This window comes from Scleropages formosus, chromosome 18 (assembly GCF_900964775.1).
Source record: "Scleropages formosus chromosome 18, fSclFor1.1, whole genome shotgun sequence".
NCBI lineage: Eukaryota > Metazoa > Chordata > Actinopteri > Osteoglossiformes > Osteoglossidae > Scleropages > Scleropages formosus.
Window position 1 is genome coordinate 11,444,747 of NC_041823.1, and position 27,555 is coordinate 11,472,301.

At 39.4% G+C, this 27,555-nt stretch overlaps 3 protein-coding genes across 4 annotated transcripts; 1 reads left to right on the plus strand and 2 right to left on the minus strand.

Annotated features, from left to right (window-relative positions):
• Positions 1-90: 90 nt before the first annotated feature.
• Positions 91-8,900, minus strand: zdhhc11 (zDHHC palmitoyltransferase 11). 2 transcript variants are annotated; one of them, XM_018740593.2, is made up of 11 exons: positions 8,611-8,900; positions 5,208-5,429; positions 4,101-4,279; positions 3,810-3,911; positions 3,598-3,722; positions 2,258-2,413; positions 1,984-2,093; positions 1,583-1,641; positions 1,109-1,157; positions 900-981; positions 91-768 (listed from the first exon to the last, which is right to left on the minus strand). In XM_018740593.2, exons 1-11 carry the CDS (start codon positions 8,686-8,688, stop codon positions 551-553), a joined length of 1,380 nt encoding a protein of 459 aa, XP_018596109.2. In that variant the 5' UTR covers positions 8,689-8,900; the 3' UTR covers positions 91-550. The 2 variants fall into 2 exon arrangements, with proteins under 2 accessions (XP_018596109.2, XP_018596107.2); XM_018740591.2 differs by having other exon boundaries at positions 91-771.
• Positions 8,901-9,437: 537 nt separating this feature from the next.
• On the minus strand, positions 9,438-16,612 carry brd9 (bromodomain containing 9). Its single transcript, XM_018740636.2, has 17 exons — positions 16,284-16,612; positions 15,397-15,617; positions 15,203-15,292; positions 14,880-15,012; positions 14,718-14,775; positions 14,231-14,375; positions 13,697-13,807; positions 12,945-13,132; positions 12,547-12,679; positions 12,203-12,278; positions 11,765-11,860; positions 11,389-11,521; positions 11,186-11,297; positions 10,922-10,981; positions 10,709-10,817; positions 10,399-10,569; positions 9,438-10,013 (listed from the first exon to the last, which is right to left on the minus strand). Exons 1-17 carry the CDS (start codon positions 16,330-16,332, stop codon positions 9,913-9,915), a joined length of 1,986 nt encoding a protein of 661 aa, XP_018596152.1. The 5' UTR covers positions 16,333-16,612; the 3' UTR covers positions 9,438-9,912.
• A 120-nt stretch (positions 16,613-16,732) lies between these two features.
• On the plus strand, positions 16,733-22,313 carry trip13 (thyroid hormone receptor interactor 13). Its single transcript, XM_018740672.2, has 14 exons — positions 16,733-16,767; positions 17,209-17,312; positions 18,016-18,166; positions 18,755-18,881; positions 19,334-19,389; positions 19,501-19,591; positions 19,703-19,775; positions 19,869-19,932; positions 20,032-20,118; positions 20,246-20,352; positions 20,514-20,667; positions 21,394-21,506; positions 21,984-22,053; positions 22,144-22,313. Exons 2-14 carry the CDS (start codon positions 17,215-17,217, stop codon positions 22,237-22,239), a joined length of 1,287 nt encoding a protein of 428 aa, XP_018596188.1. The 5' UTR covers positions 16,733-16,767; positions 17,209-17,214; the 3' UTR covers positions 22,240-22,313.
• The last annotated feature ends 5,242 nt before the right edge of the window (positions 22,314-27,555 follow it).

Consider the following 27,555-nt stretch of genomic DNA (forward strand, 5'->3'; position numbering starts at 1 on the left):
ATGGCATTCTTGACCAAGATCTGATAACTGAGAAAAGAAAAAAATCTTAATATTTTCAATAATCTGATTTAAAACAATATTCTGACAATAAGACATAAAACAGATACATAAAATATATTTGTTCAAGATTTTTTTTTTTTTTTTACTGCTTTCACTGTGTCAAGGCATTATTTCCGTATGTGTCATGACTAAAAGTCAGTTCAGCATGAGCATAGTTCCTCAGGAAACCGGAAGGAGTTCAACTTGCTTGATGATTTTAAAGTATTTAGTGCGTTAACTTCCACATGGTGGACTTTCCTGTATTGGAGGTTCTAAAGCAGCGTTTTAGTTCCACTACCTGGGACACAACTGACTCCACATTTTTTTTCCAGTTCAGAATTAATGTACCCAACTCCACTTGTGATATAATCACCAAGCTCTTCACTGTTCGAAACACCTACGGTAGGAAGGGACTAGGACTTTTCTGCCCAGTCCACTGGGACCCAAAGAAGGCAACTGAATAACAGCTCATGTGTTTCCAGGGGGAAGGAGCATCTCCTCCTGTATCTCCCTAGGGCAGTTCTTCAAAAGACCACTTCTGCTGGGGGTGCACGGATGACGCCTCTAAGTACAGCTGCTGAAGAGCCACTGCAGGTTCCATGATGGAGCTTTCCAAAGGGTTCTGGACAACAGGGATACTCTCCAGACACCCCTTGCTTCTCTGCTGCTGGCTTGGTGTCCTCAAATCTCCGTCTTGGTTGCAGGTCATAGGGTCATCCATGGCAACCCCTTCTTTTATAGATGAAATCAACATGATCACAATCGCCACACTCGAAAATTAAGGGTTTTACAGAGCCAAAAAAATAACTGAACTCAGGTTATTAAAGCTCAGTAAGTTAAAGGAGGAAACCCACACTTGCCTGGCAAAGGCTGTATTGCTGGTTTTGAACCATAATGAAACATTGCCTCTGATGTTGCCTCTGCTGGCTGAAAACCATCCATCTAAAAGACATTTTCAATTAATTAGTTGAAGAGAAGCATGGTGCGCATTACAAAAAAGGAAACTACAGAGCCACAGCTAGAGGTGTATGCTAATGACGGTCACTAACAGAATGTTCTGGAAGCTCACCTCCGCACAAAGGCCACCCGACAGCCCCTCATCCTGATACCTTAAAGCACTGCAGAACAACAGAAGATGAGAAACCCTCCAACATACATGTAAAATCTACAAAGGTTAATTCAAGTTAATTACATGAGCAGACAACCTCAGTCCTACAGATGCTGGTATAATTAATAGTTAAGGTCTATATATTTAGGCTCCGGATCACCACAGCCCTACTCAGGACATGCGATTATTGAAACTGGATGGATGAATGGATGGTCTACATATTTAGCACCTTGATGAAAACACTAGACATGCTGGTATTCAACATTAATATTGGAGTATAAAGGGATCTGACTTAAGATAGATGAACCAGCAAGGCAGATACCTTAAAAGCCTGTTACAAGCTACAAGGAGAAACGTTCATTTTAGCAGGTTGGGCAAACACCATAAACATCAATAAACACCAAAATACTACGGACACATCAAGGGTACTTTTACCTGACTCTGCCAGACAGCGAGGCATCACAGTCAATGGATGTTTCCACTTGGGGCATTTTCTACAGAAATACGCAAAACATCCATTCAAACTATAGGAAGTTGTTGTATAATGACAGCATCACACACACTGCTGGAAACATCCGTACACTCATTTCTTGGTGCATACATTTATGTTTTAACATCACCATCTACACAATGCTGTGTATCAGTTAACCCACTGGCTCCACAATTTATGAAAGCAGTTGGGACCAGACCCTGCTCATAATTCCTGAATCACTTTTACCACCAAGTCACAATCGGTAAAAGCTAAATAAAGATTTCTCTTCATTTATTACAGTAAGATGAGAGTATTTCATGAGAGAAGACGCATCACACCGAGCGGTTTCGGGTGTTGGCCGTACCGAGGCTCTGTCAGCGGTTCTGGACTGGGTGGTCCCAACCTCCGACCTCTGTGAGCTGCGACTCTGACGCTGCTTCACTATGTAGTCGTAAGTGCTCATCTTGTTGGCCACTGCACAGAAACACATACTGCATTTTTACAGTGAAGCACTGCAGATCGAGCATCACACTCAGTGGCACAAAAGTGGAAGATTTCATCATAAAACATTCAACATTATTGAAAAGTTATGCATTGTGAACACAGATGTAAAGGGCCCACAAAGGCAGCCTGCTCACACAGATAGATGTGGAAGCCCAATAAATGGCCCAGCAGCAACAGGGAGGCCAAACCCAACATGACCGTGATGAAAGCTGGTACCAGGATGCCTGTGGAGCTCGTCTCCAACGGCGCCAGTGGCAGGAAGACCAACCACGTGTCATTTTCTCGCAAGCCTGCCAAAATCAATACGTGCCAAACTCAGATCAACTGTTTACATGATAATGTGTTGTGCAATCAATAAGTTCTAAGACTGGCCACAGTGTGACGCTGCTGTGCTGCATACACGATCCTTTATAACCACAGCAGCACGTCCCACATTTACATTTAGCTGATGCCTTTCTGGAAAGCAAATTACATACAACGATTTACCCATTCATACAGCCTGATAATTTTTACTGTGTCAATTAATTACCTTGATGCCAGGTGTACTACAGCAGGAGGTGGCAATTAAACCTTGGGTCCTTTGGGCTCAAAGAAGCTCTAAGCACTACACCACCAGCTGCACCTGTCTTAGAACTTACTGACGGTACCGTGTAACAGGATTTCAGGTAGAAACAGTTTCAACAGAAAACGGAGCAGACACGGGTCATACAGAAACATGCATACAAGTAGTTCTTGACTTACAATGACTGTCCCATTAACATTATTTGGGTTTCGATGCTTTGGCGTAACAACATCTAACCATGTCTAATCAGAACCGCTCCACGACAGCATCAGCTGGCCACCCTTCCACAAGGCACCCATGTGACTCTCAGTCAATGTGTCTATTAGCAATTGCGATGTATTTATAGAACATTTCATTTGCGATTCCATTTAAGTTATTTGTTTAACAACGACTAGCAAGGGAACATGACAGGACTCCCATTGTGCAGAAAGCATAAGTGAAATATTTACAAAAAGTAAAAACAGCATAGCATGAAAATACTGTATAATTGTAATACTATACTATATTGACACTATTTTAACACGAATAACATGTGAAATTAGTAAACACATATACATACATACACACACACACACACACACTATAATATATATATATATATATATATATATATATATATATATATATATATATATATATATATATACATATACATAGTTCACATAAGGGGATTTTCTCTTGAAGTCAGCTTACTATAGAGTCATTGGAAGGGAACCCTGTTGTAAATCTAGGTCCACCTATACAAACAAAGGGAGGACCGAAACGGTTGGTGCAAGTGTGTTCCCGACCACCATCCACACTGCTGGTGAGGAGCAAAGTGCCCGAACACACATCGATCACTCCAGCGTAGCAAACATGTGGCTATTCAAGGGTGCGCATTTCCACACGCTGTAGACGGTAACAGGTCCTTACTGTGAAAGTGGGGCGATGTGCGGAGATTGGCAGGGTTCGTAAAGTGCTCAATAAAGACAAAGAGGACAATTAAAATAAGCAGCAAAATTCCCAGGGCAGCAGATGCAACAGTAATAAAGAAGCACCTGAAAGGCAAAAATAAGTGAATTTAAAAAGTGCCCATTGGAAATGTGTACTTGTCATAACGGCGTGGGATAACTAGTCTTTCTTACCAGTAGTTTCTTCCACCCACACAGTTGTTCAGCCATTTGCAGTGATGGTCAAAGTCTGCTACACACTTGTTGCAATTACTGCAGTGTTTCACCCTGGGGCCCCTGAGAACCACATGGTAAAGTAAATACACACCAATCACCTTGAAACGGTAAAACGGGAAGAAAGGGTGTGAAAAGACTGAACAGCAATACAATGGATAACAGAAGCAACAAAGAATTGTGGGCTGATGAGAATTTTCGCTTTTGTAAAGGCTGCTTTTTACAGGCGGATGGAGCACTCGGAACACCTACACATCGACGTCACACAGGTAACAGTGCAGGTTTTGGATAACATGGGGGTGCTTTGTCCTGTCCAGGACAGGCATAGGGTCTTCATAGTTTTTCTTTGCACGGACATTGGCGTCGGCCGGGTCGATAGTCGTGGCTACCAGGTGAGTCACGATGTGAAAGAAGAAGAAGCAGCCGATCACCTGGACAGGTGTACAAGTCAAGATCCAACCGCGATAAAGAGTTTCATGGAAAGAAGAATCTCCATAGAGATACAGACGACAGTTCACTTCCATTCTGAAGTTCCAACTCAGAGCCAGTAGTCAAACCAGCAACTACATCAACCATTGGCATGCCATTCAGACCGATACTTTTAAATAGTTCCTCTCTGACATAAATTCTCCCTTTAAGATGGGAGAATTATGGAGCATTGTCACCTGAAGGACGGAAACAAAATGATGCCGGCATACTCATATCGTGCTTTCAGATAATTACAAACCAACAAATGCCATTGAACCAATGCAGGTACCGTTGAGAGACACTACCATTTATAAAAACTGCTCAATGAGGGGCTGTGCCAGTCTTTTATAAATCTGCCCTTTTCACTGCCATTATTACACACTGCAGGGCATAAACCATGGTATTGGGGTAGGGAGCTAACATGGGAAAAGCAATGGCTTCAGCACAAAGAAGCAGCTTTAATAGCTGAAGTCCCTGAGACTAAGCAGTGCACCAAGGCACCTAGATCTACACTAAAAAACGTTCAGCTCCCGACAGTCATCATCTGTGCCAAGCTCCTTTAACAAACACACAAGGACAGAATGTGGTTATTCATCTGCACAACATGAAGCGCCAACCATTAAATAAAGTCTTCACCTACAACACTCAAGCAAGAGTATTCATTTCCTTCTACCACGCATCCCAAGCTCTCGTGCAAAGGGATCAAGAGTTGTATGAAAGTTTAAGGATTTTAATTAATGGCCTAAATGTTCTGATGAGTCCAAATGAATTTGAACAAAATTACTTTTGAATGCTTCAGTGTTAAAAAGTGAACGTGAAGATTGAATCCCTAGATATTCATAGCGTCATGCTGAAGAAAGTCAATCCTTTTCTCATACGAATTAAGGATACACAGTAAGATACGGTGGCCCATGGTGATGGCAGAAGTGGGATGTAGATGCCAAATACCACAATGGCCAGGTACCAGTAGATGATCCAAGCAACTAGTTGGAAACCATTGAGGGGAAGGGACCACCCGTTAACCCGTGATTGCAGGGGTGGGGCCACCAACTCATTACGGCTATCCCCGCCTGAGGGGGCCGTGCGCCGCAGCCTCCGCAGGAAATAGTTCATCTGGAAGAGACAGAAGGGTGGACACTGAATGGGATGTCACCAGAGATAGGCAGTAATGAACTATATTTACACTGTTAGTTGTATTTAAGTAAATGTTAGTTAAAAATTTAACTTTTCAGAGTTGTTTTCAGCAAAGGTACTCTTTATTCAAGTATTATTGTAAAGAAAACTTTACTGTTATATTTTATCACCATTTTCTGACTACATTTGAATCTTTGCGTTTGTTTTAACATTCCTTCATATCATCCATCCAGCAGCTGCTTATCCACTGGAGAGCTGCAGTGGTCCAGAGCCTATGCCAGAAACATAGGGAGTGATGCAGGGTACACCCTGCACAGGATAGCAGTGCATCGAAGGACATTCAAAACACGTTCATTCATTCATTCATTCATTCCTCAGTAATGAATCATCATTAATCAATAACATCAAATCAATCAATAATCAGTAATATTACCCAGCTATAAAAATGGGTAATTGTAACAACATTGTAAGTTGCTTTGGAGAAAAGCATCAGCTAAATGAGTAACTATAACAGTTAAAACTTTAGATTTAAGCTGTTGATATTGCTAATGCTTCAGAATATACATAAAAAAAAAAAAAAAAAAACCTGAATCAAATTAACTCTATATGAGAACTTTTTCTACCTGACACTTTCTTACATCTACTCAAGCGTTTTTTTTTTTTTTTTGGATGACTATTTTTAGTTATACTCAAGTAATTGTTTTTCAAAACTCAATACTTGAGTTGGTTGATTAATTTACCTACCTTTTGGATCACACTGCTCTAACGCAAGCAGAGGTTAGCCCTGCTGTGGCACACCTCACAGTACATTTGCCAGGGAAATGAGAGGAAAAAGTACCAGATATGACAGCTTAATCACCTGTAGCTTTAGCAACGCGAGGAAACCCACAGCGTTTGTTCGGGTGAGGAAATGAGGCTCATACTTTCCTCATTTTGCAAATGTGATGACTAAACTTGGTGATTTTGCACATTTGAATCGTGAAGCTTGTTAGCTGGGGAAAAAAAAAAAAAAAAAAACCACCTCTTCTTCTGGTGATGCACATGCAAGTATGAACTCATGTGCTGTGGCCAATAAGAAGTTATTCTTGTTGTCATGGAAACCAAAGAGTGACCCACAAAATGAACAAACTATATAAATGTATCAAGTTCAGCAGCTCTGCTTTTTCTGCTCTGTAGCCATTTACAAGCAGAGTTTGACTGACTGAACCCATTTTAACAAGAGAGAGAGAAACTGTAAAACAAGATTTTAAACCACTACTCCATTTGCTTTTGTTCCACAATGGTATTTAATGGTCTAACATAGAAAACTAAAGCCATTTGAATTTCCACAGCACAAAACTTTACTCAAATAGTGAGAAAACAAGGAAAATTTAATTTTATATTTCAAATAAACATATGGTATTTCAGTATTTGATTATACCAGAGTAAACAGGCTGTAGGGAATCCAAATCATGAGAACAATTCAATGGCCATAGTTTCAATGTAACTTATTATGATACCTGCAGAAATAAACAACATAGTCCAATTTCGGTACAATACTCTCCTGGGAAAGCTGGTAGTGGACTGATTGGAGCCGCAACCTTTGGACCCACAGGTTCGAAACCCACCTCCAGTACTCTTGAGCAAGGTACTTACCCTAAATTGCCACAGTAAAACTACACAGCTGTATAAACGGGTAAATTATTGTAAGTAGTTCAACATTGTAAATCACTTTGGAGAACAGCATCAACTTAATGAACAAATGTAAATGTAATAACCAGGTTTTCCAGACCAGGGTGAGTAATCATTTCCTTTTATATGTTATAAGTGAGTGCAAGCTGTGACGTCTACAGTGACGTCATGTGCAATATAACTGATGAATGACTGAATAAAGACATTTTAAGATTTCAAAATAAAAACAGAGCATGCAATTGGACTTGTTTTAAAAAAAAAAAAAAAAAAAAAAACCCAAGTCATGATGTTTAGGCTTCCTTGTTGACTATGACAACATTACAGAGCCAAGAGGAAGTCTATGCTTTCAGAGAATAAGCACCCCTTACACTCTCGTAGAGTACTGCACATTGGATTTAGAGAGCGAGTTGCAGACCCCTCGGGTGTCATTAATGGACAGTTCGGTTCATGACAAAGCTAGAACAACTTGGGTCAGGACTGAGCCCTAGACAACAAGTGCTACAAAGACACGGAACCACACTTGACATTTATTATGGCATGCATACTATGCACAATTCATGTCATTATTTCTTAGTCATATATAAATTGAGTTACAATGCTCTCTTTGAAACTATCAAACAAATAATGGAAACACACAAAATCAATTCAATTAAACTACAGTTTCTTCATCTTTTAAACTTTAGACTGAGTCCTCTCTATCTCTCTGACCAGGACTGCTCTTATAACCGCAGAAGCCCTTCCCTTTTCTACTATTCAGGCAGTATCATTTCAATGTGAAAGTTCAGCATTACAGCAGATCCCAGGAGTTTAAAAACAGTACTTTAGACCTGGATTTATCTGGTTACAATGGTGTCCAGTGGACTCCTGTTGTCAGCTCAGTGGTTCAGATTTGACTATTCAGCCATTAGTTTGCTATAACCGTGGGAGAGTAACTTGAGCTGTGTGGGACCAACTACCGAGGTGGAACTCCTCTTTCGGTCTGTCTGTCCTTCCTCTGTCCCTCCTCTATTCTGTCAGGACGAAACTGCAGCAGGTGAGATCTAGTTGCCTGGCAAACAGAACCCCTGGAGCACCTCAGGTCTCGTCGCTCAGCTGAACTCACAGCAGGCTGCTTTGTTAAACAAAATTATGCAAGGCAGTAGCCATAACTGTGCCCATATCAATATACCTGCCATGATGTCATCCATCATGTATGAGAATATGGAGAAAGCATTGACAAAATATTACTGTAACAGGTTAAAGGGGGGGGAAGGGGGGTCATATAGAAAGGCACACAATACAATATACATATAAATCACTGTTAAGGTACAGGCGCAGTGAAGAAAAAACCACACTGACAAAAAAAAAATAAAATGTTATGATATTCCTATTTTCCCCAAATGTAAATTACAAACAGGTCCCAAGTTAATAAGACAAGTAATTTTCTACCTAAAAATTAATGTTTAGTTTTTTTAATCAAAGCTATTACGCTCCATAAGGAGATACTTACATTATGCTGAAACAAGCGTTTATCTGACGGTGGGAATGGTGAATAGAGGCCGAAGCTCCAGGACTGCGCGTTCAGCATTTCTTCCCACCATCGTTGTAATTAACGCTCGACTAGTTAATTAGTGCGCAGGTGACCGCGCGGAGGGAGACAGACACTCCTCGTGGACGCAGTACACACGGAACTCCGGTCTATGTGAGGAGTGGACCCTAACCCCAACCCCTAACCCCCCCCAGCAGCACATACACTAAAGACGCTAAAACTGAGCTAGGCTTCTTGCAGCGAGCGCTCTGATGAAGACTTAGTTTAACTTTTAACTCCACAGGGACGCTGCTATGGAAACTGACCTCACGGGCTTTCCACATGGTCCTAAAGCCCGACGCTTCCCCGGACTTCAGTCCTTGAATTTCTTGATTCTTCTCTTGCACGACTCAGTACTATTTTTAGTTTTCGGCAAAATTATGACGTTCTCAATGATGTTTTGTAAATGTCACACCTCCCCACCCGTGCACATTTATTTAGCAATAAATCAACGTATTTAAAATCTACAATACATGGCGACACTGATCAAGTATGATATACTAGTTGAGTGGAGCATTATACTTATAAAAATCAAAGTGTACAGTACTTGAATGGTGACAAAAAGGTTCAGGAGATGAGGTTAGTGCACATATTGCCTGTCTACAAGCTTATCTAACCGGGCTGTTCTTTTTGTATTAGATACATCAAAGATTACCATTCTGATTGTACCGTGCATCCTTCTAAATTTGTTAAAGGATTGCCTTTTCAGGGTGCTCAGCAAAAATCATTAGTTTTGTGCAGGAGGAACGCATGGAGAACTAGGAATTGTGGAACATAAACACACACGGCAGTGAACAGAAGTAAACAAGGCTTATTTCATTAGTAAGGTGGAATTCAGTGTAGATAAAATGAAATGTGAGGACTCTCATGCAAAAAAAAAAATATATTGTGTCCCCCCTTTAACTGATGGCATGTTGCATTGATAACGTGCACTTGTCAAAGTCAGGGATGACATCAAATGAGTCCCACTCTGTGCACACACTTCTGTACGAGTGTACAGTCTAGAAATAACATAAATGGTGTGTAAAAAAAAACCCACCATGAAAATTTATTGTTAAAACTTAGCACATACACATATCCATTCTGTACAATCATGGCTACAGACATTATTTCACAACACAACCAGTGTTTCTTAACTCCTTACAAACAGGACAAAAAAAAAACAGGTTTATGCTACAAATTTCCAAAGTTTACACACTGATGACATGTTACACAGTATGTGAATCAGCTGTTGGCGGTCGACCCCGGTTCAGGAGACTGAAGAAACTCGTACGGGTCATGCACCATTTCTGGCTGGTCTCCAACGCCCAGGTGTGATGGGCTCCCTAGAGAATAAAACAGGAAGGTTTATTAACAGTACATGCTGTTCAAATTTCAATTTTTCTAATTACAGTCATCGGACAAACCACTGAATTATTTAAACCTGAGTAGAAGCTAGAAGCTGTAACAGTGGGGAAAGCAGACATCCAAAATGTGCCCTTTTATATATATATATAGAAAATTGCAAAATGTCTCATTAAGCTCCATGAAATATAACAACTGCTGGTCAGGCTTTGAACAATCAATACAGTAATTAAAAGTAAGAGTGAACATGTAAGCAAAACATCAATGGGCAGAATATCAAGAAGGATGAGGCAGGCTGAAGTAGTGTTTGAAGGAAAAGGTATAAGCAACGAAGCAGCAGCTGTGACTGTATTCCCACTCCCTTACCCAGGTGGTGCTGGTCTCTCTCCGATGCATTGGAGAGAGAGGAGAGGTTAGAGGATGGCCGGGACCCCACTCGGTCCACCTGTGTCTCCTGGAGGTCCTGAAGCAGCTTGGCTGTCTCATCGAAGTGCAGGTGGGCCTCCTCTTGTTCCGGCTCCTTCTTCACCGTTTTACCTGAAGGTGATCAGGAGGGAAAGTAACAGTCATGTTGGAGGGGAACAGCTATTAGAATAAAGTATGTGTGTAGCTGGTCCAACACCGGTTGACAAGCCAAAGAAAAAGCCAATTAAATGTTTGAAGTATGACGCCTCACCCAGATTGTGCAGCATAGACATGTCTAGAGACATGTCAGAATAGCTCTTCATGGACATGAAATCCAGAACTGAGCTGTTTTCTCCAGGCATTACAGTGCCATCACTCATCTGTTGACAAACACCAAAACACTCTGAATAGCAGATAGATTTACATCATTCTTCATTGCAGTCTCACTAAAGCAGAGATTCCCCAAAAACAGTCTTGCAGTTACCTGTATATCACACAGGCTGGACTTTGTCTCACCAAGAGGCTTCATGGCAATGTTTCGTTTCTTAACATAGAAAATAAATGTTACAATCCATCTATTGTGTGACATAATCCAATTGCATGACATACTGACTAAAATAGTTAAAATTTTCATATATAACACCCCACATAAAATGTATATATGGAGGACCGTAACAGGAAAGCAAATCAAACAACTTGAATTTAACCTTAAACTCAAACCTTTACACACACCCTAAACACAAAGTACCTGTCTAATTTGAAAAACTGCTTTGGAATGCTCATTTCCTGTCATTTTGTCCAACAGCTCATCCACCAGCTTCTTGGTGAAGCTCCCGCAATCTTTAACAAACTCCTGCAAGCTGAAAGATGCATAATCAACACATAAGTCATCTACCATAATACAAACAGAACCACAAAAAAAAAAGTATGTACAGAAAGGTTCACTGTTACCTGAGAGCACACTGTACCCCTGTCTCATCACCATAAGCCGAATAGAGGAGGTCCATCTCCTCAGGAAGCAGGTCAGAGAATACGGTATTATTCTGGAGGCTCTGGGTATTATATGCGCTGTTCAGGAATGTCACTATAGTAGGATAAGGATGGAAATTTAGTGCTGTGAATATACAAATCCACTAAAATAAATCTAAACTACTAGACATTTGCATACAATTATTATTCCAGTGATCCTTTTTGTAGTGAAGCCTAATTTGTATCTACTGTTCAAACTGTATCTCAGTAACAGTATCCTAGCAGAGAAGTACTTAGAGTAGTTGTGGAAAAACTGTGAAAAGTATACAAGTTCTCAGACTCATTTATGCACACAAACCTTTGTGTCTTCTGTCATCTTTGAAGCCCAAGGTTGTTAAACCAGGTAAGAGTTTATTTGACAAGGAGCTCAGATCCACTTGGTGAGTTTCCTCTTCTGCCAAACATCAAGGATTAAAAACATGTTCATTAGTGCATTACTAATAATGGTTAACTATTTCAGAAGTAAATGAAAGAACAGAATGGAAAATAACACGGTGAAAAGCAAATGTCAGTGTTATTTATCCGTGAAACAGGTCATTGAGGGCAAAAGGTAACTACTAATGGTGTAGAAATTTAAGGGAAGGAGAAAATAAAAATTATAAGACATGTCCTTCTCCCCTAGAGTTCAAGTGTAAGTAGTCACATGAAATATGGAAAAACATTAGAAAGACACTTTTAAATTACTGACTTTGTGTAACAGAATATATTGTTGGTAGGTCTGCTCTGACTGTCCTACCTTCTGCATTTATGTCTTGCTGATTCACTACAGTGTAGACCAGAGAGCCATCTGCTTCCTTCTTCAGGTAGCCTACCTAAGGGAACACACATGAAACCATATGACCAGGGCATCCACACTGGTCATAAATACATATCAAAACTGTGAAATTTGTTTGAAGTTTTTGGATGGGCTGGGACTGCATTATTATTTTTCCCAATTTAAAATAATGGGAAAGACTTTCACTATCTGAAATTTTGATATCTGCACCACTTTCATGAATGGATTCATTTTGTAAATCAAGGGATGCCTGCATAACTTTTTAAAAAGTGTGCTGACCCTTAGGAATTCTTGAAACCAAGTACCTTAGAGTTAGGCATGAAGCGGTTGATGCGGTCACGGGCTTCGTCTGCTGCGTGCTCAACTAGAGCCAGCACATGCTCCTCAGCAGTGCTGTCTGTCAGGCTGCAAGCATTCCCTTCTGGCTCATACAGATAACTACCAATAACAGAGAAAAACCATTTCACGTTTGGCTTTGCCTGTACCTTTCAGTACGAATCAGTCATAAAAGACTGTGTATACAGAAAACAAATTTAAATAAGCGTCCACTAAAATAAATCAATATATAGACATGTTAACGCTGAACACAGTGAAGTTCTTAAAAAGAAAAAGAACTGGTAATCAAAAGGCGCTGACATTGTACTTTTTAACAGGGTAAACTACATTTAAACAATCTCAGAAAGGAGCCAAGGAACTCATTTACCTGATCACCTCTTTCATATCTTTGACAGGCTGCTTTTTGGACTTCTTGGCTGTCTCTATGGGAATGGGGATGACTTCAGGTGGAGGATCTTCAGCCGAGATGTCCTCGTCACCCAGAATGGCTGCCTGCTGAGAGAAGTCCATGTCCTGCATGAAAGACACGCTGCGCTTCAGAGCTAAAAGCCGTTCCTGTGAACAGAGCAAAAATAAGAAGCTCATTTATTTCGACTGAGAAGCAGACAGGGTGCAACATGACGACCACCGGGATAGGATGAAAGCACCTTTAAGGAAATGCTGGAATAAGGTGCTCGAAATGCTTTCCCATCATGCCAAGAAACAAAGGAAAAAGGGGCTAGCATACAGACAGGTTCTAAATCAGCCACCTGGCTTATTGTGGGGTCAGAATTTAAAATAAGATTCACACTGTGTCCCACTCTTTTGCGTAATCTATCATGTAACTTCAGAAAACTGTAAAATATTAAATTTTTACACGATTTAATCACACAGCTACAGTAAACAAATACTTGCAAGATGGAAGATGATATTGTGAACATGTGTTCTAACAAAGAAACAACACATTTGAGGGGTACCAAAAAAAGCAATTTCCAAAAAACAAGACCTTCAGGTACTTTTGCAAACAATATACATAAGACTATGAATTAGCTACAAGGTCAACATGGTCACACAGAAGACCAAGCTGTTAAATGTGACTTCTTTCGCAATTTAGATGCTACAGAATAATGGAGCACTTACTTTGCTCATCATCTTGAAACCTGTGTGCAGCAGTTTCTTGGCTGCTTTGTAGTAAACCGTTTCTGGCCGATTGTAGATCATGGCATTATCACACATGAGTTTGAAGTCTGCCTGTATGGGCAAAAAGAAACAGAAATGCAATGTCACAATGGCAAGATAACTATGGTGAACCAATGTTAAACAGCACAACATCCATAGTATGTATCCATCCATTATCAGTAATTGCTTATCCAATGCAGGATCAAAGTGGGTCAAGGCCTATCCTGGAAGCATAAGGTATAACTCAGGGTAAACGCTGGAAGGTTTGCTGGTCTTTCTCACACCACAATATCCATACTAATTTTTGTCAAACATTTTCAACTGCAAAGCACATAAATCCAGTCCAAAATACTTGTCCATTAAGACAGCTTGACATTTACTGCACAGTTCATCATACTACACTTTCCAAAGGGCAGTCTTTCAACTGGACAGTACCATAACAGAAATGTAGCCACAAGGCAACAGTGCAGACCACAGTTCTGTGCATATGGCCACCTTGAATTCTGTGACTGTTTGGTACTCATTGGATGCGATCTTGTCCTTCATCGTGCTGAAGTCCATGGGATGCTTTATGATCATGGAGTAGCCAGGTGCAATGGCATCTGTTACTGGGAAGGCAAAGAATCCATGAGGATCCTTTCTGCAATGGCAAAGAGAAAACAAAACAAGATTAGTGCAAAGGTGTGGAGTGAAGCTGACAACACTGCAGGACAAATTAAGCAGCCTGAAAACAAATGTGACCCCAAAAAATTTATATGGCTTTTAGTTTTTTTTAACCAATATGTCACCTACCATCCTATTAATAACTGCAATAGCAGTAAAAGGCTATGACATCAATTTTCCAGAGACTATGCTATAAAATTCCACTCATATTATGCTGGAGTTTACAAGGAAACCATGATTTTGCAGACAACAATATCAGCATCTTAAAAACAGTTTAAATTGAAGAACTAAGGGTCCTTAATCTGAATCAGCACCTCACCTTTGAAGCTGGCGTAGGAAATGCTCCAAGAGTTGCTGCCGAGGGGTGCTTTCATTTTCTGGAAGAATAACATACACACATGGAATTTAAAATATTTGGTAATCAGACAAAAGCTACAAAGCATGTAGTGCCTGAAGTAATAATGACTACTTGATCCCTCACCCTGCTGTGTGCGACAGGCTCTGACTGGGCGGTCTGCCTGCTGCTCCACCTCCACCTTCACTCCAGGATGGAACTCCTCCCCTTCTGCTTCCACATCACATGTTCTCTCTCGCTTTCGCTTCTTCTCTTCCAACTACAGAAACAAACAACCCAAATAAAAATGAGAGCCCATGTGTCCATGGACCTACACCTTCCCTGTGCTTCAGTTTCCTCACCATGGCATGTGCCACTAAACATAATGAACATTTCTACCTATCCTTAACATCTCTGTAAAAAAAAGAAAAAAAAAAAAAGAAAAAGTTAAATAGACTAGAACTGCTGACCTCCACAGTTTTTGGCAAGGTGAAAGGCTCAATTGGCACACTGGCATCTGTTTCACATTGCTCCCTCTCTCTTTTTTTCTTCTTTTCCTCCTGAAAAATATTTCATCACAGTCTTGGTATTCACAGAAGCATAAAAATAACATTTGATTGTGTTTTTATGGTCAAAGGCAAACAATGTCTTTCAGCTGAATCACCTTCCTTCTCCTCCGTTCCTCATCGTCTATGTGCTTGTCTTTGTCCTTCTCTGATTTCTTCTTCTTTTTCTTCTTCTTCTCCTTGTGACGCTCCCGCTCATGATCGGAGTGGTCATCATAGTAGCTGGAGTCATGGCCCGAACCTGAAAGTTCTGTGATCTCGCTGCCTCCAACCTTCAGCACCAACTTCAGTGGCTTGTCCAAAGGTTTGTCGTCATAGTCTACGATAAAACATACCCAATTTGTACTGACTAACAACAGCCATATCCACTTGGATATCAACAAATGTCTTGATCATGTCGAAGACTTTCACGTTTGAAGTGCGCTGGTCATAAATTCAAGATCTCATAGAAATTCCAGTGAAAGAGTGAACAAAGTGTTAGTTTGTCCCAGAACTTGCATTATTTGAGTGCACATAAAAGTTCCCATTTGACAAATTATACTAATTATTACAATGTGTGACAGCTTTAAGATGCGAAGACATCAGCAAATGCTTTGCATTCAGATGTATGCAGTTGAACAATCCAGAGAAAACGTAGAGCTGGAAAGACTAGAGGCAATTACTAACTAAAATTATAAGACCTGGGTGGGAATGAGCGAAATACAACAAGATTGACAACAACAAATTTGCAGAAACTGAGCTGACAACCGTCCGGGCTGCAGGACGGTTCACTCATGACATCAGTCCTTAGTTAGGCCACTACAACGCAACATCACAGGCTACAAACAGCCTAAACTAAGCTCTTGCTTATACGTTTTTAAAATAGCTAGTATGTGTCGAAAAAGTATTTAAAATATGTAGTGACCCCTCGATCACCTAGGCTAATCCAAAACAAAAACCTCAATATGATAATTTCAATATGCGTTTAAGTATCTTTTCCACTTACTCTCCACTGTTCTCCATTCCGACTTGTGTTTTTTGTGTTTCTTGCCCATCTCGATGTACCGCTGATGGTTCTTACAGTAAACTACACCATAATGATTATCACCCCAAAACCTCCGTTTGTATATTTCACCGCCTTCTAAGAAATACAAGTAGCTAACTGGCTACTACTTTGAACTTCCTGCAATAGTAAATCTACTTCCGGATCAATGAAGGCTCAACGCGTTACCACTACTATCCGTAGGTATTTCACCGGCATTAATCAAAAACAAATTGCTGCCTGCTACTCTACTCGCCTTCCGGCAATAATGTATCTTCTTCCTGATCAGAAAACACCCACCGCGTTAACTATACCCTCCGTCAGTATGTCGAACAGCCTTTCATTAAAAGCAGCTAACTGGTTACTTCTGTACTTCCGGTAATCCTGTATGTATTTCCAGGTTAAAGGTTCTTCAATACGCGCGGAATTTAACTTGTTTGAAGTTGAGGTAATTTTATATCTTCTTTTGAGTTTTTCCTCGGTACGGTGTTGTAGTAGTACACGTCACGTGTAGTTAGTTCTAATGTATTTTAGTTACTGACATACTAATTCTCTAGCGGTAATCCGTAATTTAACTGCTACACGCACGGACTGCTCTTCTTGTTTAATTTATGACACACACACACAGACGCTCAGTCGGCTAAACTTGATTAAACGTGTTTATCTGAGGAATACTTGCTGTTCAGACGTCCTGCCTGGTATTTTATTTATTAAATTAAGGTATCTGTATTGTATTTATTCTTTCCAAGCAAGTGTGATCAGCCTGTCAAAAAACAGAGAGGTTTCTTAGCCTGGCCAACGACAAAACTATTTTGTACTCGATATTGGATAGGATACGAATGGAATTGTGACATTGTAACAACAGTTTTCCCTTTAACATGTGTTTTAGGATTGTATGCAGCCTAATATGGAGGTTGTTGAAGATGTAAAACTATGCCCTAATAATAGCGATGCAGTGACTGTGCACGTGGAGGTCCTGGTGAAGGCTCACAGGTAATTCTTGTGTTTCATGAAGATACTATCTAATTTCTTGTATATTTATTTAACTTACTGGTGACAAAATATGTTTCTTTTTAACAGGAAACTAATTAATTATCTGAACAATCTTTACAGCTGTAGATCATGTGTATTAGTAACAGTTGTTCAAATAAATATAATGAAACAATGACTTTTTTAAAAAAAAAAAAAAAAAGATAAATGTGGAACAAATGATTTGGTGCATTTATGACTGTCTGGAAATTGACAGAAACCTTTGTCTTAGTATTTAAAGTATACATTTTTTCATTTAGTTGATTTTATCCAAAGCGATTTACAGTGTTAATCTGCCTACAATTATTTACCCATTTATACAGATAAGTAATGTTACTGGAGCAATTTTAGGGTAGGTACTTTGCTCAGGGGTACTACAGGTGGAGATCGAACCTGGGACCTCTGAGTCCAAAGGCAACAGCTCTAACTGCTACACTACCAGCTGTCCCTGTCCAAGCATAACTTCCTCTCAGCTGTTAAGCATTTTTGCATAAATGCAGATTTTGGTGTTAATGTTCTGAGTGCAGAGTTTATTCTTCATAGATGGGAAGTATATTGGAAAATAATGGTGGTATGCTCAAAGTAACCTGAAGCTTTTTGATTGCACGCAGACAGGACTGGAGCAGTATGGAAATTATCTGCCTTTTTTCTTGTCTCTTGGTTTCAGCACTGCCAAAAGAGAGGACGTGAAGGTTCATGTGCTAGCATTGCTCAACCGCCACCGGATGGTGTTTGGGGACTATAAGTGGGTTGAGTTCGATGAGGACTTCCTGGCAAAACATGTTGAGTCTGTAGCAATCGTGGACACTGAACGACAGGTAAGCTCTTTGTGTTATTTTTTTTTTGGTTTTATGAACAGCACAGCATACAGACACAGTAAACTGAGAGACTGCATGTATGTCCACAAGCATAGAGTGAGAGCTCAGCATCAAAAGGTTATCATGTATCACCAGTATGATCGTGTAGCAATTTCTAATAACTTCCAGAAGGGTTTCCACATATTCCAGAATTCATTAGAATTGTCATGAAAATCAAATGTCAGTTACATGTGTATATGCTATACATACAACATTTGCATATGCATGACTTTTTAGATTTTTCAGAAATTTTCTACAGAATATTACAGGTTTTACCATGACTTATAAATTTTTTTTGTCTGACTTTGTGCCGAGTTTTTTTGGGAAAGGAAATTTAATTCTTTACATGTAGGTTTACGGAAATATATAAAAGTATTATTTGAGTAATGGTGCAGAATTTATATCTGGCTCTGTGTATTCTGCCTTTCCCATTCCCAGTATATCCACGTGCTAACAAGTTTTCTGTAATTTATCTTCCAGAACCTCTAATTTTTGTGTAAAGTGTTTGGTATTTGGATTATGTTATATCTGAATCATGTTCTTTCCCAGCCATTAGATCTACAGAGTTGCTGTCTGTCCATTCACATCTTTACACTTTATGATGATGGAGTGAGCACACTGAACCTGGAGGAGGATGAGGACCTGTCAGCAGCAAACCACTGGCTCTTACCTGCAGGTGGGCAGAATAGGCATGTGATAGTTAATCACAAAACTGGTCATCAAAAGTTTTGCGCTTTGTAAACATTTCAGTCAATTTGTCAAAAGAAATGATTATTGGAAGTTGCCAGATGTTTGTAAGTTTTTATTTGTGGGTTGTACACACCATACCATAGTATTGTAGGTGTAATATTTTTACAGTGGTTTTGACCATTTGCCCCATTCTTTGTAGCAAGAGTTAAGTTAAACAGATGAGAAACTTTTGCTCACTTAAAAGATAATAGATGTGTTATGAAAGCCCAATTTCATATGCAAGTAAAAACAGCATTTTGTTGCTTAACCTCTATTTACCCATCTGTCTTTGTCCACTTGCTTTTACCAAGTGATTGATCTGGAAGATCAGAATAAATACCTGATAAACACAATATTTCAAGCCTGTTTAAGTAATGCTATTCCTGCTTTCTTATACAGCTGAATTTCATGGCATTTGGGAAAGTCTGGTGTATGAGAATGGAGTCAAGAAACAGGTAAGGAATTTTCTGCAGTATGTTAGTTACTCTTTAAGCACTTGTTGATAGGAATTTTATAATCATACTTGTATTTTTATGTGTTATTTTTGAACATATATTTTTCTACAGCTCCTAGATTATGTCTCAACAACAATTTTCTTCTCTGACAAAAATGTGGACAGCAACCTGATTTCATGGAACCGTGTTGTATTGCTTCATGGTGAGACTGTTAAAGCCTGTGGGTCAGAAACATTTGTATTGGGGATCTCTGTGTATATAAACAGAGCCTTCTGTTACTATGATCAGTTTAATTTCAAGCTTTGCCCCCAAGGACCCCCTGGAACTGGAAAAACCTCTCTCTGTAAAGCTCTGGCTCAAAAACTCTCCATTCGATTGTCAAACAGGTCAGTCAGGGCTCAAGGCAAGGTGAGAGCAAATATTTTTATGTATGAAAATTTGCCTTCTGACTTCAGATATCTTTTTTTAATTTTTTTCAGGTATGCTTATGGCCAATTTGTAGAGATTAATAGCCATAGTTTGTTCTCCAAATGGTTTTCTGAGGTAATTATACTTTGCTATTCACTCTGTAAGTGATTTTATTTTTTCTAAATGTTGCATTATATATATGAGATATTATAGGTATGATTTTTTTTGTTACAGAGCGGTAAACTTGTTACCAAGATGTTCCAGAAGATCCAGCAGTTGATAGATGACAAAGAAGCTCTTGTGTTTGTTCTGATTGATGAGGTAAATAATATCTGACTTAACACTGTCAGTCTGTGTTGGGTGGTACATGAAGAGGAGTCTAATACACTGCATTTCCTACAGTGGTATGAAACTGCATGTTATTTTCTGTGCTGCTCTCTGCGTTCAGGTGGAGAGCCTTACGGCGGCTCGTAATGCAGCCAAAGCTGGAACAGAGCCCTCAGATGCTATCCGTGTGGTCAACGCTGTGCTCACACAACTGGACCAGATCAAAAGGTTAACCCTGCCATGCAGCAATGTTTTCAGATGCTAAAGCATTGCTCTGTTCCATGACATTGATGTTGGGAGTGAAAGTCAGTTCAGTTCAATTTCTCAGTCCCTAAAAGTCTTTGCTGCTGTTCTTATGTGTTATATCTCGACCTTCTGCAATGTGGCAGACATCCAAATGTAGTGATCCTCACCACATCCAATGTGACTGAGAAGATTGACCTGGCCTTCGTTGACCGGGCTGACATTAAGCAATACATCGGACCTCCTTCAGCTGAGGCTATTTTCAACATTTATCTTTCTTGTCTCGGAGAGCTCATGAAGGTTGGTTTTGCTCCAGTAAAACACCACATTTGCTTATGAAGGAAATATTCAGTACATTTCTGAAGAACAAACAGATGTTTTGTAGTTATTATTGGTCTTCATATGGCCTCTAACCCACAAATTCAGATTTAAAGTTACCACATTGTGTCTTTCTTTGAGAGAAATATTGGAAATCCCAAACATATGAATATAAAGTAATTAATATAGGGTTACCTTTAGAACAGCTTTTGTCCTTGTTCGAACGCTCTCTGAGTTTACTAAGGTGTTGGACTGTTCTCCTGTCCTAACTCTTTCTCTTGGTGAGGTTTGACTTCTGACTGCTTTCTCTTTGCTTATGTATGCAGTTTTTTCTTGTTTCTTGTCATTTATAATTATCATTTTCCATATAGGACCCACAGTGTCTCTTTTGCCACATTAAATCATTTCAGTTTTATGCCTAATACTCTGGCTATTTCACTCAAATTTTTCTTGTCTTCTCAGACCTGAAATTCAATTTGTAACTCACCTGTGTAGGTGCAATTTTAATTGTGATTTATTAATTTCGAACTTTAATGTGTTTTCATATGTTTTGCAATTTGTCCACCCTGCACATTGTTGCTTTATTTTAATTGTTGACATGACTACATTGAATTTCTGAAGTTAACTTTAGATGTTAATTTAGTCATTATAATTGTTTAAAAAAACTTTTTTTTTTTTTGTTGTTGTTGTTGTTGTTTCCTTGTCCAGTGCCAGATCATTTACCCTCGGCATCAGCTCCTGACCATGCTGGAGCTGGAGACCATGGGTTTTCAGGAGAACAATGTATCGGAGCTTAGCCTCATTCTCAGGGATATTGCAGCGTACGTGTCCGTCGCACCCAGGCATTTCTTGCCTTTCTCTCAAATTATTATTATTTGCTCATTTCTCTGACATTTTTTTTCACAGCAATTTGTCAGTGTTAGGTTTTATATTCTGTGCTGCTTGCTTGCTAATTTTTACTTTATCATTTGTTGGTAAGTTCCTTGTTAAAGGGTACTGCAAGAGGAGGTGGTATTTGAGGAGGTCTTCTGACTGCAGGGTGACAGCTTTAACCATTATTTCCAAATGTTGCCCCACTGAAAAACAAGGATTATTCTTTTTACATTGCTCAACTAAATATATTCATCAAAAATGCAGTCTTTATGCACTTAGATTACTGCACATTTTCACTGGTGCAATTCTTAAGCTGTGACCTTAATCAGAGTTGTCAGTCTGTGTAGATAATTTCCATGCTACCTGCTTAAATTTTAGTGTTAATCCCTGCATATATTTTGTTTTATGTTTTTTTTGTGTTACAGAAAGAGCAAAGGACTTAGCGGGAGGGCACTGAGGAAACTGCCATTTTTGGCCCATGCCCTCTTTGTCAAGGTATTTCTTTGCACAGAAGAAAAACTTCTCATACATCATTATACTGTACTGTATGTGGGCCATGTTAAGCTTATTCTTCTCTTCCATCAGACCCCAACAGTCACCCTCGAGAGGTTCCTCGAGGCTATGGACCAAGCAGTGAACAAACAGATTGAAGAGAAGGCTAACCTGGTTAACTCTGTGTGAGTCTAGTTTGCTGCAGTTCTGACAAATGCAGCTTTGCCAAACTCGTACCAACAATGTGATACAGATGGTTGTGGTTCCAAGTTCCAGACAGTGGAACATGGTCCTGGTTTAAACAAAATATTAACACTAACTGGTCTGACTTTACACTTAAAGTTATGGTGTAAGAACTTTTGAACAACCTGTATGTACTGTATATTGTTCCTTACTTGGTTCCAGATTCAAAAAATTGGACTTGACTTTAAATGGTTTCTTGTAAATTTTACTACTGTCTCAGTACTGAGGTATGTTGCCAGTTATTTTTTGCTGTTTTCTCCACATTAGTTTCATTGCAGCCTATAAGATGCAGATTTTGGAGATGTTTATAAAAACCCTTTCTTTCATCTGTTGCTCTGGGCATTTCTTCTGGAGTGTCTCTTAACGTGTCTTAACCCTGGTGTTTGGTGTTTAAAATAACATATCCTTGGTGGTGTTTGTTCCTGTCCCTTCCATGTACCTGAAGTTCAGTAATAATCTTTGTAGTTGTACTGAAAAGTACATTGTGTCTATGGTTATAAAAATGAACCATAAGCAGAGTGCAGAGCAATATGGTAAATCCTTTTGGAGACTTTTGAGTTCCTGTGTGTCATTATTCATAGTAAATTTAGTAAATGTGCAATTCCTAATGAATGCAAACACCATTAAGACATTTATCCTACATGTTTTCCTAATTTTAAAATCAGTGTTAACATCAGAAGATGTAAAATATTTGTCTGTTTTATCCTCAACATTATACTCTGTTACCCCACAACAACTCAGGATGTTCCTATTCAGTGTTTCTCTTTGTATGTTTGTCTATCAATTAAAAATGTTCTAAACCTTTGGGCTCATCTAAATCTTTAAGAATGAATGGTTGCCTAAACTTTGTCAAAGATTCCACTTAGAGTTGTCTGTAGTTGTACATATACTGAATCATTAACATTTATGTATCTGACTATGTTTCAGAAGCTTCAGCAGAAGTACTTTTGAAAAGTCCATGGCTGCAATGTGGTGATTTTATGCAAATATGCACTGCTTTCTCTTCTAAAGAACTATAGACTCATAGGTGCAGCTCAATAATGCATTACAATCAGATTTACATTTATTTATTTTGCAGAAGTATGTCACTTTGGAGAAAAATATCTCAGAAAAAAAATGTCCATAGAAATGATGAAATCATGATATGAGTATGTTTTGTCTAGATTGGTAATTCTCTAAGAAATATATGGCAGATTATTCAATAAATTTGCCATCTGTTTGTTTGAGCTACCATTTTCAAGTAATTGTCCTGGGAAAACCTAACTTTTACCCATTTTGCAGGGGTTCAAATAGCAAAGTAGTATTTTACTATACCTCTACTCAAACTGTTCTATACACCTTTACCCTGCTTCTAAGACTATGTATTTTATGATATATTCCAGTATAGTTTAATTTTCCTTTTGAGTGACTACTGCATGTTGTGGGTGATTTTCTAGGATGGCCTAACTACTATATTTTTATTTCTAACAATAGCCCAGCTGTTATTCGAAATCTCAGACTGACTGGGCATACAACAGGAAAATAAACACTATGAAACGAAGCAGGGACAAACTTCCTAGACTGAGCTGGTATTTAGAACACTGCTGTGAATATAAACTGATGAGACAGCATACTGAAAATTATTGCTCCTGTCTCCTCGAAGAAACATCCATCATTTTTTTGCTTGTTTTAATTATTGTTTACAATACTAAGCTTTGTTACTGTGTCTTCCTTCAGAGTTTTTTTTAGGTTGTATGGTACAAACCACTGTGACGTAAAGGAAATTTGATTATGAGAACATGCAGTTCTCTTAGCCTTCTGTATTTGCATATTTTATATTTCAGGACACTGTTCCACAGAAGACTTTAATCAAAATATTAACTGATTAGCTACAATTATAATAATACAACCTGAATTATAGTAACACCTGGACTTTTTCTTTCATAACTGGATACATGTTGAATAGATTCCAAATATTGAAAGACAGAAATGAATAAAAAGTGAGATGCTCTAAATTTTAAAATTCAGACAGAATGCATTCTAGCTTCTGCCATAAATATCAACTAGTCTACAACAGAAATGCTTTAAATGTTAGTTCTTGCAGAAATATATCATTTAGATTTTTTTATGTTATTACTTTAGGATATAAAGGGGTAAGTGATGTAAAATTCACTAAACTACACCGTTTCCTTGTGTGACAAATGTTTAAATCAGTATTTATACTTCTACCATCACCAAACAAACAAAAGCACTGGGTGCAAAAGTGTCCAGAAAATGCCCAAAAATGTTAGGTTCTCAGAAATGTCAACAATGTTTTGAAAAGTAATGTCCAGGTTTTAATTAAAATAATCTTTATTGCTGAGCCTTCCATAAGAGCAGTTTTCCTAAAATTAGACAGCCAGACTGAAAGGGTAAAGACATGTCCATCAGTCGTTGTACAGTAGCCCATTTTGCTGCTGTAAGACCACAAAAAAGTGTCATCATTCAAAAGATGATCTCTATGAATATTTATTACCGCTTTATCTGAGGTTTTACAGAACATAATCTGCAAATAATCAGGGCTATGCCTGTGTTATGTAGCTTGTATTGACTGTGACTTACTAAATGCAACTTCTGAGTTATGACAAAATCGATTTACGATCTAATCTTCCGCCCCACTTGTTTTCGCAGGCTGATGAGCCAGTGTGCTTGCATTATTTTGCCAACTGCAGAATTTACATATAGCAAGAACTGATGCCATTCCATAGAACAACATATTGTAGCATCCCACACTCCTGAAGGCCACCCCATATGAGCAGAAACGAGGTATCAACTGTAGCACCTATATACTGGTTCAGGTCCAGGTGGTGCCTGTATACTGTCCAGGTTCACAGGGTTTGTTTCTTCTTCGGCTCCATGGTGCGACGGATACGGCGCTGGCCTTCTACTTGAGCGCTTGGGGTGATTCGAAGGCTGTGGGTTCGAGTCTCACTCCGCAGAGGCTTAATAAAACTCCTGTTCTGACGCATTTTCTTTCCTTGATCAGACGTGTATGGTGATCTGTTAAACGTTGGTTGTAGTTGCGGTAAGATTGTTGTGCTGTGTGCGTTGTCATTTCGATTGTCAGTTTTACTGGTGTATGGGTGCAGTAAATGACTCTTATTACCCCCTAAGGAACTGGTGTACAGTTGATTGGATGGTAATAGGTGTTACCTGTTGTATGTGATGTGGAAGAGTAATTGTCAGATGAAAACTGTAATTTGCGTGTAGAGGCCATGTAAAGGATCAGCGTTATTTGTTGATATGTAGGTGTGTTGCTCACTGGATTGTAATAGTAGCCAGATGTATATCACGTATTTTCGTGTTCTTATTTAACATTGATTAGATGTCAATTTTGCTTAGACTTTATGGTTTGAATTTATGGAAGACCATTTTGTGGAAGAGATGATGGGACCCCATTGTTCTTTCACGATGATGTTTTGGTTTTGTGATGTTTTAATGAAATGTCTGTTGTGGAGGGGTGTGTTTGGTTAGTTTTTAATGACTTTATTCAGAGGTGTAAAGCAGTTATGAATACTTTTTTCGTGTCCCTTCTTACACCATTTTATCCTAAAGCACGTTGTCCGCACAGTATACACTTTGATGTGCACCTTTGTTAAACTAAAAAAAAAAAAAAAAAAAATTGTATTATGCGTGGTCTTGATGACGGATACTGCATGTTTTATTAAATATATTCGGTAGTTGCTGTGCTTCTCTTCAAGTTAGAGATTAGTTTCTTTCTTTCTGCAGCTGTTTTATGTTACTGTTATATATGAATGAATTTCTCCTGTCTGCTTGATGTGACACCGCAGGCACACGAGGGAGAGAAGGCATTACAGAGAGGAACATGGAAATATTAAAATATGTTCTCGCTCGCCTTTCGGACTGCGGTCAGAGAGAAGCGACGGACGAGCTCGGCTCATTTCTCTGCACGCGGAGCCCCGCGCGCGCCGCTAAATCGCCTCAGGCGCTTTACTTCATTACATTACATTTACATTTATTCATTTAGCAGACGCTTTTCTCCAAAGCGACGTACACAGAAAATACAATGTGTGCACAGGAAAAGAGAGACGTACATAGTTGCAGACGTGGGATTCTTAAGCAAAGTTAGTTACTAGTTTTTTTTCCGCACCAATCAGTCTTCATCACACACACGAGTAGCTGCATAAAACTAATATCGACGATTCCTGATCACCTTCGTAATTTTTTTGGAGATACATGAACATTTACGTACATTACGGAGTAGCTGCTTAGGTTTAATCTGGGCATGATCTTGAAAGTTATGAACGTTTACACCGTATGAATTTAGAGATCGTGGGCAAAGTGAGTCGGAAGAGGTGAGTTTTAAGTCAGACCCTTCATGATAAATGTGGACAAAGATTCAGCAGTTCTGAGTGAGAGAGGGAGGTCGTTCCACCGCAACGGACCCAGAACCGAGAACCTCCGTCCTTTACCTTTCGTGTGTGGGACCACCAAAGTGGGCAGAAGTAGAAGAGCGAAGCGGTTGCTGGGGTGTAGCGATTGATCAAGTCTTACAGGAAATAGCTACGAGCAGTTCTAATGGTTTTTTAGGCCATAACCAGTGTCTTAAATTTGATCCGGGCAGCTATAGAAACCAGTAATTAATTAATCATGGTTAATTACTTAATTATATCCCCTTCGCAAGGGTTCAATTCGGGCTTTCAATCATTGAAAATTTTTGTTTCCGGAGAAGAAGTCAAGTCAGTGTCTCCACACGCGGTCATGTTTAACAACATGTTATCACTCTCAGTAAACGAGTTACGTCAGTTAGTTGTTTCATCATAATGATAATGATCATGACTATGAACGTGCAATGTTTCGTTTTTATTTAAGGATGTTGGATGATTTTTGTGCCCCCCCCTTTTATGGCTATGAATGGTGGTTGCGCTCCTGCCTCTTGTGTTCTTCACGATCCCGCGGTCCCCACGTAACGAAGCGAGGGAATTACACGAGCGGCCTGTAGAGGGCGCCGTGAACGCGATGTGATTTGTAGCGGCGCTCTCCGCTCCTCGCCTCAATTGCAGTTGGGGTGCCGGAGCGGCTGCGTCCCACTCGCGTGTTTTCTCTAGAAAAAAAGTTACTTGTTACTTTCTTGGTTATTAAGCTAATGACGCTGCCGCATCTATTCCTTGTATGAAAAAGACGAATTTTTGTTGCAGATCGATTTTTCGGGGGTATTGCGTCTCGTGCACTGAGTCATGGACATATGGACCATGTCGATCAAGTGACCCCCCCCCCCCCCCC

Coding starts and splice junctions, on each gene's coding strand:
- zdhhc11 (XM_018740591.2), bottom strand. CDS start 8,688: ATGCTGAACGCGCAGTCCTGGAGCTTCGGCCTCTATTCACCATTCCCA. Junction 2,414..3,597: donor CACATCGCCCCACTTTCACA/GTAAGGACCTGT, acceptor TGATTTTGGCAG/GCTTGCGAGAAAATGACACG. Junction 2,094..2,257: donor GGGCTTCCACATCTATCTGT/GTGAGCAGGCTG, acceptor GTTTCTGTGCAG/TGGCCAACAAGATGAGCACT.
- brd9 (XM_018740636.2), bottom strand. CDS start 16,332: ATGGGCAAGAAACACAAAAAACACAAGTCGGAATGGAGAACAGTGGAG. Junction 14,376..14,717: donor TTCCTACGCCAGCTTCAAAG/GTGAGGTGCTGA, acceptor TTGCCATTGCAG/AAAGGATCCTCATGGATTCT. Junction 11,861..12,202: donor GCAAGACATAAATGCAGAAG/GTAGGACAGTCA, acceptor GATGTTTGGCAG/AAGAGGAAACTCACCAAGTG.
- trip13 (XM_018740672.2), top strand. CDS start 17,215: ATGCAGCCTAATATGGAGGTTGTTGAAGATGTAAAACTATGCCCTAAT. Junction 18,167..18,754: donor TCGTGGACACTGAACGACAG/GTAAGCTCTTTG, acceptor GTTCTTTCCCAG/CCATTAGATCTACAGAGTTG. Junction 18,882..19,333: donor CCACTGGCTCTTACCTGCAG/GTGGGCAGAATA, acceptor TTTCTTATACAG/CTGAATTTCATGGCATTTGG.